This window comes from Vipera ursinii, assembly GCF_947247035.1.
Source record: "Vipera ursinii genome assembly, chromosome: 1".
Taxonomy (NCBI): domain Eukaryota; kingdom Metazoa; phylum Chordata; class Lepidosauria; order Squamata; family Viperidae; genus Vipera; species Vipera ursinii.
In genome coordinates, this window is record NC_139512.1 from 68124647 (window position 1) to 68141714 (window position 17068).

General features: G+C 36.8%; 1 protein-coding gene across 2 annotated transcripts in view; it reads right to left on the bottom strand.

Moving 5' to 3' along the window:
* The window catches only part of VPS39 (VPS39 subunit of HOPS complex), a 30989-nt gene extending 15027 nt beyond the window's left edge, over nucleotides 1-15962 (bottom strand). For both annotated transcript variants that reach the window (XM_083379899.1, XM_083379900.1), the window contains exons 1-13: nucleotides 15776-15962; nucleotides 14786-14851; nucleotides 13818-13882; nucleotides 12759-12801; nucleotides 12196-12290; nucleotides 10433-10531; nucleotides 7793-7885; nucleotides 7244-7427; nucleotides 5018-5138; nucleotides 4756-4876; nucleotides 2143-2272; nucleotides 1633-1775; nucleotides 723-866 (exon numbers count right to left, since the gene is read on the bottom strand). In XM_083379899.1, the coding sequence (XP_083236025.1) occupies nucleotides 723-866; nucleotides 1633-1775; nucleotides 2143-2272; nucleotides 4756-4876; nucleotides 5018-5138; nucleotides 7244-7427; nucleotides 7793-7885; nucleotides 10433-10531; nucleotides 12196-12290; nucleotides 12759-12801; nucleotides 13818-13882; nucleotides 14786-14851; nucleotides 15776-15848 (1377 nt within the window). In that variant the 5' untranslated portion in view covers nucleotides 15849-15962. The remainder of the gene's footprint in view (nucleotides 1-722; nucleotides 867-1632; nucleotides 1776-2142; nucleotides 2273-4755; nucleotides 4877-5017; nucleotides 5139-7243; nucleotides 7428-7792; nucleotides 7886-10432; nucleotides 10532-12195; nucleotides 12291-12758; nucleotides 12802-13817; nucleotides 13883-14785; nucleotides 14852-15775) is intronic.
* Between the last annotated feature and the right edge of the window lie 1106 nt (nucleotides 15963-17068).

The window sequence follows — 17068 nt, forward strand, 5'->3', positions numbered from 1 at the left end:
ACTACAAAACTGTTATGGAAAAGATACTATATTGCACATACAAAAGAACCTGGCTGATTTCTTAATAATTAAAATGACATACAAATAACAAACCAAGAGACATGCATAGATAATCTTTCTATATTAGATTTACAAGAGGCTTGTTTATGCTTTGAAAAATTTTATGAGTATGGACAAATAAAAAAATGAAAAGAAATTTTTAGGGCATAACTTGAAGAAACTAAAGATCAAAACTATGAAAACTACAAAGAAGTGATATGAAGTTGGTTTATTTGATCCAAGGTTAAAGTATTTATGTTGTTAACTCTGGTAATCCACAATGGACTTTTGTGATCAGGTGTAAAATGACAAGATTATTAAGAAGTTGTTTATAAATGAGAGGTGGGATATGAGGAAAAAGATTCATTGTATTTTAAGAGATGGTGATAAATTACTAAAATGAGTTATAATTGTGATGAAGGGGAAGTATTTTTTTATATATTTTTCTTTTTCTTTACTGTTTTATTTTTCCTTTCTTTTGTATTTTTTCTATAGTTTTTATTTGCATCTTTTTTTTAGTTTGTATTAATTTTTATCATTCATTTTAATTTTTAATAAAATTACTAATTACTCCATATTTGCCTGTATCTTTAGATCTTTCTAAAACCCAATTGTTGTTTCACTATAAACTTACACTTCACGTCTGCTCTGAATTTCCAATTCAAAAGATGAAGAGTACTCACATGGAGGAAACATTTCAACAGGGTAGTATCAATTATCTGTATCAATTTCTTTTTGGATTTTATGGTAGGAGTTCCCTCCATGAGGGGAGATGTAGTGGACTGATGATCAGAATCATATAGCTTCTTCACTAATTGACTTCTTTTCTGTAAAGAAGAAATAAAGGTTACACCCTGCCCACATTACTCAAGATAAAAACCAATGAAGCCTCATTCTTCTAGTTTTTCTGTATTCTTTCATTCTTATTATTCAGATCTCTCTGTCTTCTTTTTCCACTGTTTTGTTACACTTGACTCTCTTCTCTCTACATATGGCCAAAATCTTGACTGCAAGCTTCCTGAGACAGGAACTCACTTCTGCACTATATAGAGCAAGACAGTGAAAGTTGCTCAGAGAAGCTGCAATTTCATTTTCTTAGCATGATGACATCTCATATCAAAGCTCTAACAACCAGCAGATAACTTAAAGGTAAAGGTAAAGGTTCCCCCGCACATGCGTGCTAGTCGTTTCCAACTCTAGGGGGCGGTGCTCATCTCTGTTTCAAAGCCGAAGAGCCAGCGCTTGTCCAAGGACGTCTCTGTGGTCATGTGGCCGGCATGACTAGACGCCAGAGGCGCACAGAACGCTGTTACCTTCCCACTGTAGTGGTCCCTATTTTTCTACTTGCATTTGTACATGTTTTCGAACTGCTAGGTTGGCAGAAGCTGGGATGAGTAACAGGCACTCACTCTGTTACGCGGCACTCGGGATTCGACCCGCCAAACTGCCGACCTTAACTTGCCCTCCCTCAAATCCAATTTAAATGTTAAATAAAGACAGAACATGACATTCTATACTTGTTAAACAAATCCAGAGGTGGTGTCCAACATAAGCAGACATTTGGAAAAGCACAATAAAAAGTTAAATGCTTACATGAGTTAGGTAGTCTATAAGTGCTAGGTGTGCTTTCTCCAGCTCTGCTGCAGAGAGACTTGGCACTGCATTTGGATACTGGAGCTGTTTTTTGTAATCGCTGGGCAACAGTTCAGGATAGAGACCTATCACATGGGTAGGATCTGGGGGGGAAAACCCACATGTGTGGTAGGTCAAAATATTTTCAACATAAATGCAAAATATAACAAATTTAAATTTAAATTCACAGTACTTATCTCTTTAACTTTTTATCATAAAGAAACTAAGTTGACTAAGATCTATATCAGTAGTAAAATATTATGGATTCAACAACATGAATTGATACATAGCTGGCTTGAAAATCATAGTGTCCATTAAACTGGAAAGAAACATCAAGTGAATTTCAATAAGCTTAATCTTATGCTTTGTGTTCTTCAACATTTTAATTAATAAATTGAGTGAGGGGACTGAGAGAATGAATATCAAAATTGTAGGCAATATAAACATAGTAGTTAAAACATGAAAATCTACCTGTCCCAAGTTTAGCAAAGACTTGCATTGATTCATCAAAGCGCTTTTGGCAGAACAGATTGAAGGCATAAAGATTCTTAATATGATGGATCTGTTGTTGTTTTTCATTGTCAGAATCGTCTTTCATATCCTAACAAGTTTAAACAAAAGCAGAAAAATACTTTATTCATCATAAAGAATTAAAAATGCAAACCTTTAGAAATAGCATACTGGCTCTCAAGGAAATTGATCCTTGATAATAAAAAAAGTATAACTGAATATACTTGTGGGAAAAATTGTTCATGCAAGCCAGAAAATATATTTCTATCTCAGTTATGCTATTCAAGAATTAGAACACAAGTACATTTCTTGAGTATTTTAAACTTTATTGTCACATTTGTAGTCCATGAACAGAGACCATAATACATACCGTATTTTCCGGCGTATAAGACGACTGGGCGTATAAGACGACCCCCAACTTTTGAGATGATTTTCATGGGTTAAAGTCTTATACGCCGGAAAATACGGGTAAGTAGGAAGTCAGGGCTGCTTCTCAATTAGGTGAAGGTTTATTAAGAGCTTTTGGCCTCGAGATCAGCTTTGCTCTGCCTCGCCTAAACGTCTCCTCTCGCCTTGGCGCCCCCTTCTACTTCAGCCACACGCGCTGGCTGTTTCGGCCAGGAGCGACGAGCATTGTGGCCCAACACTTCGGGAAGGCACCAGGTCTGAAAGAAGGCGGTTCTTTCCATAGGTTAGTTAATGAACAGGGCGGCGGAGGGCGGGGTGGTGGTGGTGAAAGAAATGGGCTCAGCCCTGCACCGCAAGTTTGAGATTCCCTCAAAGAAAGCCCCGAGTTTCCAAGTAACTAGAAACCAGAAGGAGCCCTGCGTGGCACTGAGATCGAGAAGCCCGTTTACCCTCCCCTGCATTTTGCTGTGCTTTTCTAAAGTTTTCCAAGAAAATGCAAACTCGGGGTTTTTCCTCCTTTCACTTGCATAAGTTATGGCTGGAGTATACAGAAAGGGGAAAAAGAAATAAAGGGGAAAAACCCCGCACATATTATAATATTTATTTTTCAAAAGGCCGCCTTCTACTTCAGGGCGGAGGGGGGACCCCGGGTTGCTGAAGCCCCAGCGCCAGCTTTCCGCTGCGGTCTGCCTGTCACAATTCCCGAGCTGCGCCTTCCCGGGTGGTGTTGCTGTAGGTCTGGCCACGGCACCACGCCCTGAAGTCGAACTCCCAGGGTCAGGTGAAGCTCAGCTCCACGCGAACATGTCAGGTCGGCCTCCGCCTGGCTTCCCGCGCTCCCTTAAGCTCTCATGCTCGCCAAACGCCGGTGGCTTGGCACGCACTTGACTCCCGCTCCCTTCCCAAAAAAAAAGGGGGGGTCTGCTGCCCTAGGACGCCGGTAAGCTGGAGCCTCAGCCTCAGTTGGGCTGGTCGGTTTATTTATGAGGAGGCCGTCTTTCGCCATTCTCGAGCGCTGGATTTGTCTGTTTCCACTAACGTCTCTGCTCCCGAGGATTTACTATTTTCCGGTGTATAAGGCGACTGGGCGTATAAGACGACCCCCGACTTTTGAGAAGATTTTCATGCGTTAAAAAGTCGTCTTACACGCCGGAAAATACGGTATCTGAGTAATATATAGTAGACTTAAATAAGTACAGAAAACCAGTGCATTCAAAAATAAAACTGCAGCAAATGAATGAAACATTGACATAACTTAGTTACTGTTCTTAGTATGCAATCTCCAGTCCCCAAATTGCATATAACTACATTCGAAAGCCTTGAACACAGATCTCCAAACCCCTCCCAACATTACTGCTAAGCTATAAACTAATGTGACTGGAGGAGAAAAATATGAAATACATGAGGAGCAATATTAACATGATTTAAATAAATGTAAGGCAAGTGATGCTGTTATTTCCAAAAGGCTGTGTACTTTTGGCATAAGGAAGTGCTCACGATTGATTCTCGCAAACAAGAGATACCAGTATTAACTATCATTTAAGCGTTTTTGTAGCCCTCTTCATAGGTAAGTACAATCAGATTAATAAACATTTTTTATCCCACACGAGTTGCTTACTTTACATAAGAGAAACTAATTAAATCTTCCACCAAATTATTTTATTTTAATTTAACGACTACGGTTATAGACTTCAAAGCAAGCTTCGTATTGTGACTTGTTCCCAAAATGTAACATTTTCTTATTTAATGAAATAATCCCTGATTTGTTCATCTCCACTGTTATAACCAAAGCTTGTTATAATCAATCTGTTGACACAATGACTTTAAAGAACAATGTCATCATAAAAATTAAACCAATTTTACAGTTTTAGAGGATAAGCATTATATTCTGCATTTACTCATCATATGCCTAATTATCAAATAACTTAGTCTTGAAAGACCACTTTTACTAGATAGCAGCTTATAAATGTAATTATTTGTCACAGAGTCACTCAACTTCTGTCAAGATACTAATTTATGGCTTTGTGGGTCCCAGTTAGTTATTTAAAACACAGTTATCTAGGTTCACACATCATAGTAAACCAAATACAACTGATACCTCACTATGGATTAGTATGACACAGGACCCCAACTATAGACTGAAAATATATTTAACCTTCCACTTACCGCCAATTGCAAAGCCAATTCAAACTGTTTATCTTGGAGGAGTTGCTGGATCTGGGTTGCAATGGAAACTGGAATGAGGCGCCAAACAAAATGATTGCTGGCCACATATACAATATTAGGACTAAAATAAGGAAAAAGATAAAGTCAGCAGTGTACCGTAATAAAATTAAAGGGCTCACCCCTTTGCTCAACAACTCTAAAACAGCTCAACAATATTTTATATGCAAACAGGAGCAAAGTGGATTAATTAAAACTTTCCTACCCTCCAGATGTAATGAAGCGTGGCCGGTGCAGTTCAATACTCTGAACCAGGAGACGGGGCTCAAATGTACGAATCTCTACATATCTTGGCAATACTGCAATCACGTATGGAGTCTGATGTTCTATTATGGAAACAAAATAGTCAGCAACAGCCTACAGACCTAAACAATTTTCCATGCAAGAGTAGCAAATGTTTTATTACTTTCTTTATGCCCCTTGGCTTTGTAATCATTTCTCTTTCTAACACTACTACTCTTTATGAAAACAACATAACCTCATCTCAAACCACTGTAGTTCTTGGACTCAAAAGACACTGCTAATGTCACTGGGTTTCTGGTATACAGACTACAATATTTATTTAATAGAATTATACGCTGTCTTTCCTCCAAGAACTTAAGCGATTAGCCATTCCCCTCATTCCTCCTTTTTCCCATAACAACCCTGTGGAATAGGATGGGACAAAAGGAGTGACAGGTCCATAGTCACCCAATGAGTATCCATGGCCAAGGCTAAACTAAAATCTTGAGTCTCTCCAATCCTCATCTAATTTATTAACCATCAAACCACACCACAAATGAAAAAATCTTTAATTATTCATGCTGCACAATCTGATTTATAATAGGTTGTTAAACATCTGACATTGTTAGCTAACGAGCTAGTTATCTTTGGCTATACATTCAGAAATTCCGTAATCAGCAGAATATAGAATATAGAATATAGAGCAGGAGTCTTCAAACTTGGCCCTTTTATGACTTGTGGACTTCAACTCCCAGAATTCCTCAGCCAGTGTGCTTTGAAGTCCACAAGTCATAAAAAGGCCAAGTTTGAAGACCCCTGATATAGAGAAACCTTTGGACATGTTACATTAGAAATTCTTGAAAGAAAATTTTGCCAAAGCATGGACTTGTCTCAATTTTTTCTCAATTGGATTAATATGTGGTATTGATTTAGCATTCTTTACATAACGGTTATTGTAAGTGGAATGTCATTTGTCAGCCATTAAGTCGTTCCATAGAACTCATACTCAACAGTCCACTATGATCCTAACTAAAAATGTATTATGCAACCTTGCTGAAGTAACTTGGCTCTACTTTGAAACATAATTCTATGCAGCATTAAAGTCCACGAGGAAACTTTAGATGTTGGTAAAATTCTACCTTTATTATTCACAAAACTAACATTTACTCAGGGAAAATACAGATTTTAAAAGAGCTGGTAAACCTTTCTTTTTCTTGGAAGGCATGAATCACTAATGTCATTAATACTTCAAATCAGCTTACACAAAGCCCACATTTATTACAGGATGCATTTAAGTTATGTAAAATATGGGATAACAGTATACTCAATTAAACATCTCCTATACGTTTGGCCTGGATGCATTGGCTTCAAATAAACCTCCTGAATTACCATTACCAGAATGCTTTTTAGTTTAGTTGAATTAATTATAAAGTATATTTAAAATATTAAATATAATTTCTATGAATTTAAGAAAAAAATAATTCAACAAGTGTTTATTTTCTATATTTACCAGATTCTTCAAATATACAAAAATATCTGATATCAATGCTGATGGATCCCTTATCCATGGGTTCCTTTAATATTTCACTTTGGGTTGATATTCACAAAATTGTAATATGATGACTGTTGTTTAAAGAATGGGAATACATGCCAAAATTTATTACTATCTACAAATTGTTGGTTTTTATACAGTAATAAATTAAAATTTGAGCAAAAAAATTATTATTCAAACAGTAGGGAAAACAAAGCTGCTTTGGACTCATAAACTTGGATTACAGATAAACACTTTCTATGTATAAACTTAAAACTCAAATACTTTGGCCACCTAATGAGAAGGAAGGACTCACTGGAGAAGAGCCTAATGCTGGGAAAGATTGAGGGCAATAGAAGAAGGGGACGACAGAGAATGAGGTGGCTGGATGGAGTCACTGAAGCAGTAGGCGTGAGCTTAAATGGACTCCAGAAGATGGTAGAGGACAGGAAGGCCTGGAGGAACGTTGTCCATAGGGTCGCGATGGGTCAGACACGACTTCGCAACTAACAACAACAAAATGTATAAACTGGCATTTTATCAATACAACAGAAAGATAACTATCATCTCCTGTAGTCAAATGTCATTATTCATTTAAAAATCAAGGTGTATTACATTTTCTGTGTGTAACATATTTTCTCTTTAGAGCTAAGAATTTTTAATTTTACTTGTTCTCACCCATGACTTTTGGGATATCTGTCCAGTTGAAGGCACATTTCTGTGTACAGACTCCTTCTTCATTCAACACAACAGTTAGATCATCTTGACCTACAACAACTTTGCCATCTGCTAATGGAACTACTAATGGCTCAAGCTGCTTTCCTGTAGGAAATAGTTCCTTAATCGATCCCTTCCCATCTACCTGTGAATTAATAAAAAAAGCTGGTCATTCCATTCAAAAAGCCATTACCAAATTACTCCTCATTATTATTAGAAAGAGCTGTTCCACGCCCGGTATTCCTGTCACTGAGCCTATTTCATCAAAGCACATCACAGCCAAATTGTTTAAGGATTTCCCAAACAACAGTCAACTTCTACTACTGATGTCATAGTAAATGTATAGTGCAATAAAGTGGCTATTTTCTGAGAAGGCTCACTCTATGTAGTAAGCATATTTAGTACAGGAACTGTGAATTCATAATTCATGCTCCAATCATTCATTTCTCCTGCATACAGTATCCAGAAAAATCAGTATTTTCCATCTTAGTCTAAATTCTTTCTTTTTACCTTTATTAGATAATAATCCCTTTTGAAACCAACACAGATTGAATCTTTGCACCATGCCATCGACTTAGGTACATCTGGCACACTGAAATCTCCCTGGAGATCAAGAAGAAAAAATATCTAATTAGGTACAATTAAGGAAGCTGAATATTTTCTCTCTATATATAAAGGATGTTCCTAAGCACAATCTCCATAATTAATTCTAGGAAAAAGAACTCCCAGAAAATAAAAAAAAACATAGGAAAAAATTATAAAATTAAAGACATCTTAATGAATCTTTATTACAGCTAAAGGCCAGGGATAAATGGTACCTTTGAAAACAATTAAAAACAAGAAAAAGCGAAGTAATACAGGCAATTGACATATTGATATAAAAAGCATGTTAGAACTGTGGAAGCCCTGTCAGTAATTGATGCTTGATTTTCATGGCTACTGAGCAGTATTTTGCTATGGTCTCAAATATAAATTATTTACAAACAAGGATGGATATATAGGTATTGTCAGATTACTCAAGGACTAATGTAAAAGAGGCATAGATGTTATGAACCTTCCTACAGTTGATAAAATAAAATAACACAAGGGGTTTTTTCAACATCTCCAATTCCAACCAAGCAAATATATTTCTTAAATGAGATTTAAAATATCTTCTCAATAGTATTGCCCAGATATTAAACATTGTGCCTTGCCCAGAAAAAAAGCTTTCCTTAATTTGGAGAATGTAAGGAGAGATATAAGGGACGCAGTGGCTCAGTGGGTTAGGACGCTGAACTTGTCGATCAGATGGTCGGCAGTTTGGCGGGTCGAATCCTGAGTGCCGCATAACAGAGTGAGCGCCTGTTACTCATCCCAGCTTCTGCCAACCTAGCAATTCGAAAGCACATAAAAATGCAAGTAGAAAAATAGGGACCACCACGGTGGGAAGGTAACAGCGTTCCATGCACCTTTAGCGTCTAGTCATGCCGGCCACATGACCACGGAGACGTCCTAGGTCGCGCTGGCTCTTCAGCTTTGAAATGGAGATGAGCACTGGCCCCTAGAGTTGGAAATGACTAGCACGCATGTGTGGGGGAACCTTTACCTTTAAGGAGAGATAAATGGTCATTTCCCAAGTCCTTGAAACCCAAATCCTATTTCTCTGTAAAACTGTTTCCTTCTGCTGAAAATCCAGTGTTTTTAAATGTCGAGAAGTGTATGTTTAACATGGCCATAGTCCATGGTTCATAGAAACTATAATGACAACCACCAGCAACATACCTTTAAAATTAATTTTTGCTCCATTACATTCCATAGTTTAAAATTAAAGACAGATCATAAGATCTTAATTTTTAAAAAAACTATTTTAAGCACTGCTATTTCTTTTATTAAAAAAAACTGACATCAATATATATGTGAATGCTCCAACACTGGAAGTTTTTAAGAAAAGACTGGACAGCCATTTGTCTGAAATGGTATAGGGTTTCCTGCCTGAGCGGGAAGTTGGACTAGATGACCTCCAAGGTCCCTTCCAACTTATTATTATTGATCATCGCACAGTCAGCCAGATGTTCAGACTGGATTTGGCATTTTTGTCTACCTATCGAGTCTTTACCAAGGACCTGGGATAGGCAGATGTGGTTGTTTGATGGTATTACAGATATCGTCGCAGGATGGAAGCAGTTCCTAGTAAGGCTGCCTTTTGGAATTGACTAATGGCAAATCTGTCAATGCCAATGTGTGCTCCAGTTGTTTTGGGATTGCACCCAAGGCACCTATTACTATTGGTACTACCCTTGCTTGCCTTTGCCACAGTCTATTTGTAGGTCTTTGCATTTTGTTATCTTCTCCAGTTCTTTCTCATCTATTCTGCTGTCTCCAGGCATTGCCATGTCCACTATCCAGACTTTTTTGTCTTTCCTATCAACAAATGCTAAGTCCGGGGTGTTATGTTGCAGGTGCTTGTCTGTTTGAATTCTGAAGTCCCAGAGTAGTTCAACTTTATCATTTTCTATGACTTTCTCTATTTTATGATCCCACCAGTTCTTGCTTACAGGCAAATGATATTTCTTGCAGATCTTCCAATGGACCATTGTTGCCACTTTGTCATGCCACTGCTTGTAGTCAGTCTGTGCGATCTTCTTGCAGCAGCTTACCAGGTGGTCCACTGTTTCTTCAGCTTCTTTGCATAGGGAGCACTTACTGTCTGTTGCTGTCTTCTCAATTTTGCCTTTGTATGCATTTGTCCTTAAGGCTTGGTCTTGTGCAGCCACAATTAGTCCCTCGGTCTCTTAGCCATTGCCAGGTCTCGTTATTATCTGCTTTCCCAGCTACTTTTCTTATGTACTGGCCATGTAGTGCTTTGTCTTCCTATTATATAATCATCATCATCACCATCTCCCTGAGTTTTGTAGAATTCTATTTTTGTTCTTAGTTCTTTCTTAATCAATATTATACTTCACCAAATAAACTTGAAAGAGAAGCTAAGTAACTGTTAAATTGGGTTTAAGAACTAAATCACTCAAATTATTTTTGAAAATGTTTTCTGAATAGAAAATCAATGACACTTTCAAATCAATGACACTTTCAAACCAAAAACTATACTTTAACATGAATGACAGAATGCTAATGAGAGTGAGATGAACAGTATCTAAATAAATAATACTGCACCTGTAGCTCATGGAATTTTCGGTCCTTCCAATAAAACAGTTGTAACTTCTTTCTCACTGCCACACACATTCTCAGGACCTCTTCTCCAGTATCAGAGTGCTGTAAAAAGAAATTTCTCTCTAAGTATCAAAGCTGGAAAACACAATATTAAACTCTGCTCACACACAATGTTACACCATTGTTTTCTTAAATATGGCTTATTGAGTAAACCATAATTGCTGTCCTGCAATATGCTAAGCAGTAAACTGTGGCTTGCAAATTACTATGGTTGCATTCCCTCAACTTGTGCCACAAACAAACCTCATTAGTGTATTATGTAACTCCACTGTCTATGCAATCTCATGTTTTTGACTTGTTGCTAATGGACCTGAGCAGGCCTTATTGTCATTCTTTCCTTGATTATCTTTTTCCCTCCCTAAAAGCAGGCTGAAATAAAACCCATTTCTCAGTAGACCCAACAGAACTGTTGGTTCCAATTGCAGTCAGTAAGTGACTGTATTTTAATTATGATCTTTAAAATGTGATTTTCAGAAGTAGTAAATGATCCCATTTCCCCCACACACCCTGAATATTCATCAAGTAATGAATTTTAATCTAACACACCAAATGTTCAAGAAGGCAAGCAATGGGCGGAATTCCCCCTCAAATATACCTTACATAAATTGTCTTTCTCATTCCAAGCAACTTAAAAAAGTCTTTGGCGATTTAATTGCCTTGGCCTGGAAAGCTATTTGGCAAAAGAAGAAAGCTAGAATTAGACTTAAAAAACAAAAGCTTTGTCTTACCAGAGGGATTATATTATATATATTATATATTATATGATTAAATATTTGTTTGAATATGATTAAAAGAATGGATAATTGATTTTTATAATAAGATGTATAACTAGAATAGCACCTCTTTTTTGATATGGGAAATATGAAAATACGAAGATGGCTTCTATAAATGAAACTCTTATCTATATAACTGTAACTAATCTTAAGAAAACTATAACTGACAAAAATATTCCAAATATTGATAGGAAATTAAACTTAAATAAGAACATGAAAAACAGGATATTGATTTAATAAGCCTTGGTGGAGCAGTGGGCTAATGCCTCCTTAAGTAACACCAGCTGCCTGCAATTAGTGCAGGTTCGCATCCCACCAGGCTCAAGGTTGACTCAGCCTTCCATCCTTCCGAGGTAGGTAAAATGAGGACCCAGATTGTTGGGGGCAATAAGCTGACTTTGTAATAATGCCGCTTGGGGGGGGTCGAAAGCCCTAATAAGCAGGCATATACATAGAATGAAGGCTATTACTAAGCACATTGGTTTGTGCTTAAATTGTAAGCCGCCCTGAGTCTTCGGAGAAGGGCGGGATATAAATGGGATTAAAATAAAATAAAAATAAATAAAGAGATTTTAATTGCAAATACATTTGAAATATAAACTGGTTAGAAAAGAGGTTTTAAACTGATATTATTGTTATTTGTATAATACTAGAAAATATGATGAGGATGTTTATATTCAATTTTGTATGCATTAATAGTAGCAAGAAATGTATTTGCGTAGTGTTGGGAAAATGAAAACAATTTGGGGGAAAAAGGAAGGAAAAAACACTGGATTGTGCAGTATTGAACTAATTGATACTGAAGAAGTTAATGTTAAATATGTGAACCCAGACAACACGTTGTTTACTAAGCACTAAAGATTGTAATTATTAAAAATTAATAAAATATTTTTAAAAAAGAACGCAAGCCTGGGTCCTCTTTTCATTACATACCTTCAGATCACAAGTGAAGAGAGTTGCACCTTTTGCCTTAGAAACTGCTGTGATCTGTTGAAAAGTCAACAGATCGTGAACATAAATGTTGTTTTCTGTTTGGGACAAAACAGAAAACAAATCTTAAATTAAGATATACATATGCTGCTATTGAAATCTCTACAACTTTCTCATAATGCCACAAACATTATTTTACTTTCAAATAAAATGGGAAATTTACAAATATCTCCCAGTTTGTTGATTCCGCAATGATTCTGAGTCTCAAAGAATCTCCATAGTAAGAGTAATGGACAATATAAAAATTGTGAACTTAAATAATGGTTAAAGAACATAACAAAACATGAAGTGTTTTTTAAAAAATTAATGTGGCCTTAAAAAAATTAAAATAAGAGTTAAGATCAGAAGTAAGGCAAAACACTGAAATTCAGGTAACAGAACAAATTCACACATTGCCAGCTCAGAAATAAACTCAAGATTTAGCTCTTAAAGACGTCCCATAATCTTGTAATGGCTGCCATGCCTTGTTTCAAAACAGAATTAATCTGAACAATTATTTCACTTACCTAATAGGCTGACCAAAATTTTGAACTGGGAAACAACATGGATCTATTAAAAATAAAAATAAAAATAAAAATCTTGTAAATAAACTGTAAGTTTGTTCAAAGTTAACTTGCCCCAAAGGACTATAAAATGCAATTGATTTATAAGCAGATCCTCATACCCAGTAACGCTTCAGTGAAAATTATGGAATATCTGATGAAATAAACTAATTTGTAACCCTCTATTAACAGGGGTTTTTTATATTGCATAACAAACATAATTGTATGATTTAACAGTTACACTAACTAGAAATATATTTAAATTCCATAATAATACATACCATATACAATTTATAAATGACTGAATGAACTGATATCATAAATTGGGAACAGTATTACAACCACATCACTTAGGAATGGAATTACTGGTCCCAATTGCAGTTGGTTAATGAAAACTAATAATGGTAATAATGGTAATACATTAACTTCCTGAATTACACATGGTACAAAGATAACATGAGTTTTTTCCATTCCATTTTAATAGCACTATTTTTAATTTTTTTAAAAAGTCATATTCCAAAATAAAGAGCTGGTGCTTTTTTCCAAACAAACAGTTGACATTTTGTTCTCATTTTGGACATTTTTGCCATTTCTTTTATTTCAAGTTGTTGCAACTTGAATGTAGTGTATTCCAATGAAATTTAAAGTGATTATGACAGTCATGTTTTGACAAGTCAACACACATTTTAAAAATAAAGAAATGCTAACTCCCTTTTCTTCCAAAATGAATACTTACCATTTTCCTTTTTACTTAATAACTCAAATAAATGAGAATTTAATCTTATCTTCCAAAATATTTATCAATGTGGATGGAGAATAAATATATTTCTTATTATGGGACAGCAATCACAAACATACTTATCACCCATAACAATAATGTAAATCAAACATGAAAATAATTAAAATATTCTAGAAGCCAGAACCAATTGTACACCCATTTCCAATCTCGCCAACCTTTTAAAATGAAGTCAAGGTTTCACAGAAATTAACAATCTTAGTTGAATCTGAATTTGCCGCTCCTACCTGCTGTATTTTCTTGGAGAAGTTCTTGTTTGATTTTTCTAATGTGACTTCAAACCTATTGCAACCTATCAAACAATATATGGATTTAGATAAGATATATTATAAGTAACTATTTAATCAACCTGCATTTATCAGTTAAGGAATAATGTCATATAAAGTTCTGAACTGAGATTAGAGGAGGTGCAAGTCTCACAACTTCATTTGAAGATTGCAAAAAAAAAATTGTTCTGCACATTACAGCATATACAGTTATAAAAAAATCATTATTGACTATCCAATTATTAGGAAGATTCCACTATTAATTTTTATTTCAAGACAATCTTTCAGGGACTCCCAGAAATTGAGACGTACATGATCAACTAGTTCTAATAAGTTGTTGATTCAACTAGTTCTAATAAGTTGTTGATTTAAGGGAGAGAATTTTTAACAATTGTAATTCATACATATTTCTATTGTAATTCATATTTTACAAACTAGATTCAAGGCAAACGAATCAAGTATGAAACTGATTGGCTATTTAAAATATGTTTCACCTTATTCTAAAATATAATGAAATTTTGCATGGAATTAAACATGCTACAAGGAACACAGAATATTTCAAGTCAGCCAATAAACTCTTTATCATATACATTTTATCCACAGCGATTAGATTATAAATAATATTAAATTTATTTCTCAAATAAGCTTTAACTGGAAGGATTCACACAACTTGCAAAGCAAAATGGTGGAGTTCATGTAACACACTAAACCTAAAACAAAAAAACATAAATTAGCACTATACATAAACCAGCCAGCGTAATGCTAAAACAAGTTTCTGGTTCTTGGCATACATTCTGTCTAACTACTACAGGGACTATCTTGTATGAATCTGCCCTAAAATACAATGAAGTAACAGATGGCTCCCAACTGTCCTTAGTTGTTGTTATTTGGTTAATATGCTAAAGTATAGTAAATCATTACAAACTTACCAGTTTCTTTTCGAATTCTGTAAAGTAGAAGATGTCCTTGTTTAGTCCCAACTAAGAGCCATTCTTCTACAAATGAGAAAATTTAGTTTGCACCATTAATATTCTATTTTTTCCTAAGAAATTCACATTTTTACAAATATTTCAATAAAAATAATTTTCAAGTAAACATATATTTTCTAAGGCCAAATTTACAGGGCAATCCTACCCATATTACCAAGTCAAATTGCCTTTATTCCCAGGAAAGTCTGTGCAGAACCTTATTCTAGAACTAAATATGACATACCTCTTCATGGCTCTAGAAATGAATTTTACTGTGGATTTTTTTATACTAAAACTTTATAGGTTTTTCTGAGTATTGGAAAGCATCTGAGAACGTTATACAGTACAATATTTGAAATGTTTAATTTCCTGGAAATTCACTATTCACAGAGAGGAAGAAAATGCAAGCTACAAGTTGCATACCCCATTACACTTTATTAAAATAAGTGTAGAAAAACCATAAAGACACACAAGCATTCCTGCATTCATATTAATTTATTAAACGTGAATGCCACTTTTATCCCCAATAAGATAACATGGATATGCCCCATAACAGCAACCCTATGAAACAGAAACCGAAAATCATCCCAGCCCATGGGATATTTGCATTTTCTAATCTAGACTAACATCGGCCCAGCCTGGCTGGGGCAGACACGCAGTTTTAACTTCTCATGACTCACGTGAGAGTCACGTTTAAAAGAATTCACAAAAGGCAAAGCGCTCAAGTTTTCCCAGCACCATCTATCAACGCGCGAGGAAACTGACAAGATTTAGCCCTTACTGGGACATATGCCTAATTATTTCGTTCAACGTGGCTGTAGGAGGGAAAGGGGAAAACAGTAAAAAAAAACGGTATGACAAGCTCTTGTGGTTGTGACCCGACGCCAATGTCGGGAGAGAGGAGACAAGGGCTGGGTGGGGGTCGAATTCGGAGTGGCGCCCTGCACTCACCCCAAGCCGCCAAGCAGTCGATCTGCAGCGGCAGTTTTTCCAGGATGAGCACCGGCTCGAAGGCGTCGTGCATGATGGCGACAGCTTCTCAGAAACGACGGGCACTTGGCCGAGGCACCAAGGAGGGCCCGAGCGACGACGGTGCCAACAACCCCCAACCACAACAGCCGAGCCTGGGCCGCGGCAACGTTTCCGGGTTCCTCTTCACTTCCGTAGCCAAACTCCGCCTCTGAGCGGGCCGGGCAGGCCGGTCTTCCCGTTCGCGGACCAAAGCCTGGCTCTCCAATTCCAGCCGCAGAGATTACATTAAGCACTTATCTTTGAGTATCTTTTTTTGGCGAAGCTCATCTTGGCGACAAAGCAGGCATAGAGGAGAATGGGGGAAGGTCGAGGGACTGAAGGAATCTGCAGCAAAAGGCGACTTGGCAACTCCAAAGTGCAAAAGCAATGCCGTAGGAAGATAATAATAATAATAATAATAATAATAATAATAATAATAATAATAATAATAATAATAATAATAATAATAATAATAATAAACAACCTTTATTGTCAAAGTACAACATGTGTACATTGAGATTAGCTGAGCCTCCCCCCCTCCGTGCTCTCTCCCCCCAACACACAGTGACAACAAACCCTCCATCCTACCACACCATCTGAACCAACTACACCACACACCGGCCTCCCAAGTCAATTCTGCATAAGATTATGTCCCATTTAAAAGCCTGACAGCCCACGGATAAAAGCTATTTTTTAGCCTGTTGGTATGGCTGGCTATATTCCTATATCTCCTACCGGATGGTAGGAGAGTAAAGAGATACCGTCCAGGGTGTGAGTCGTCCCTAAGAATCTTCCTCACTCTTCCAAGGCAATGAGCCCTGGCGATGTCATCCAGTGGTGTCAGGGAACAGCCCACAATGTCTTGTGCTGTGCTCACTACCCTCTGTAATACTTTCCTGTCCGCGGCTGTCAGACCAGCATACCAAACCACGATACCATACGAGAGGACGCTCTCTATAGTAGACCGGTAAAAGAGGGTCATTAGCTGTTGTTCTACCCTGTTCTTCAGCAAGACCCTAAGAAAGTGAAGCCTCTGTTGGGCCTTTCTAGCCACCTGGGTTGTGTTGACTTTCCAGGTCAGATCTTCACAGAGGTAGACTCCCAGAAATTTAAAGGAGGAAACTCTCCCTACACAGTCCTCCCCGATGTAAAGTGGGGCAGGTTCCTCCTTTTTTCTCCGGAAGTCTAACACCATCTCTTTCGTCTTGCCGATGTTTAGGTGCAAGTTGTTGT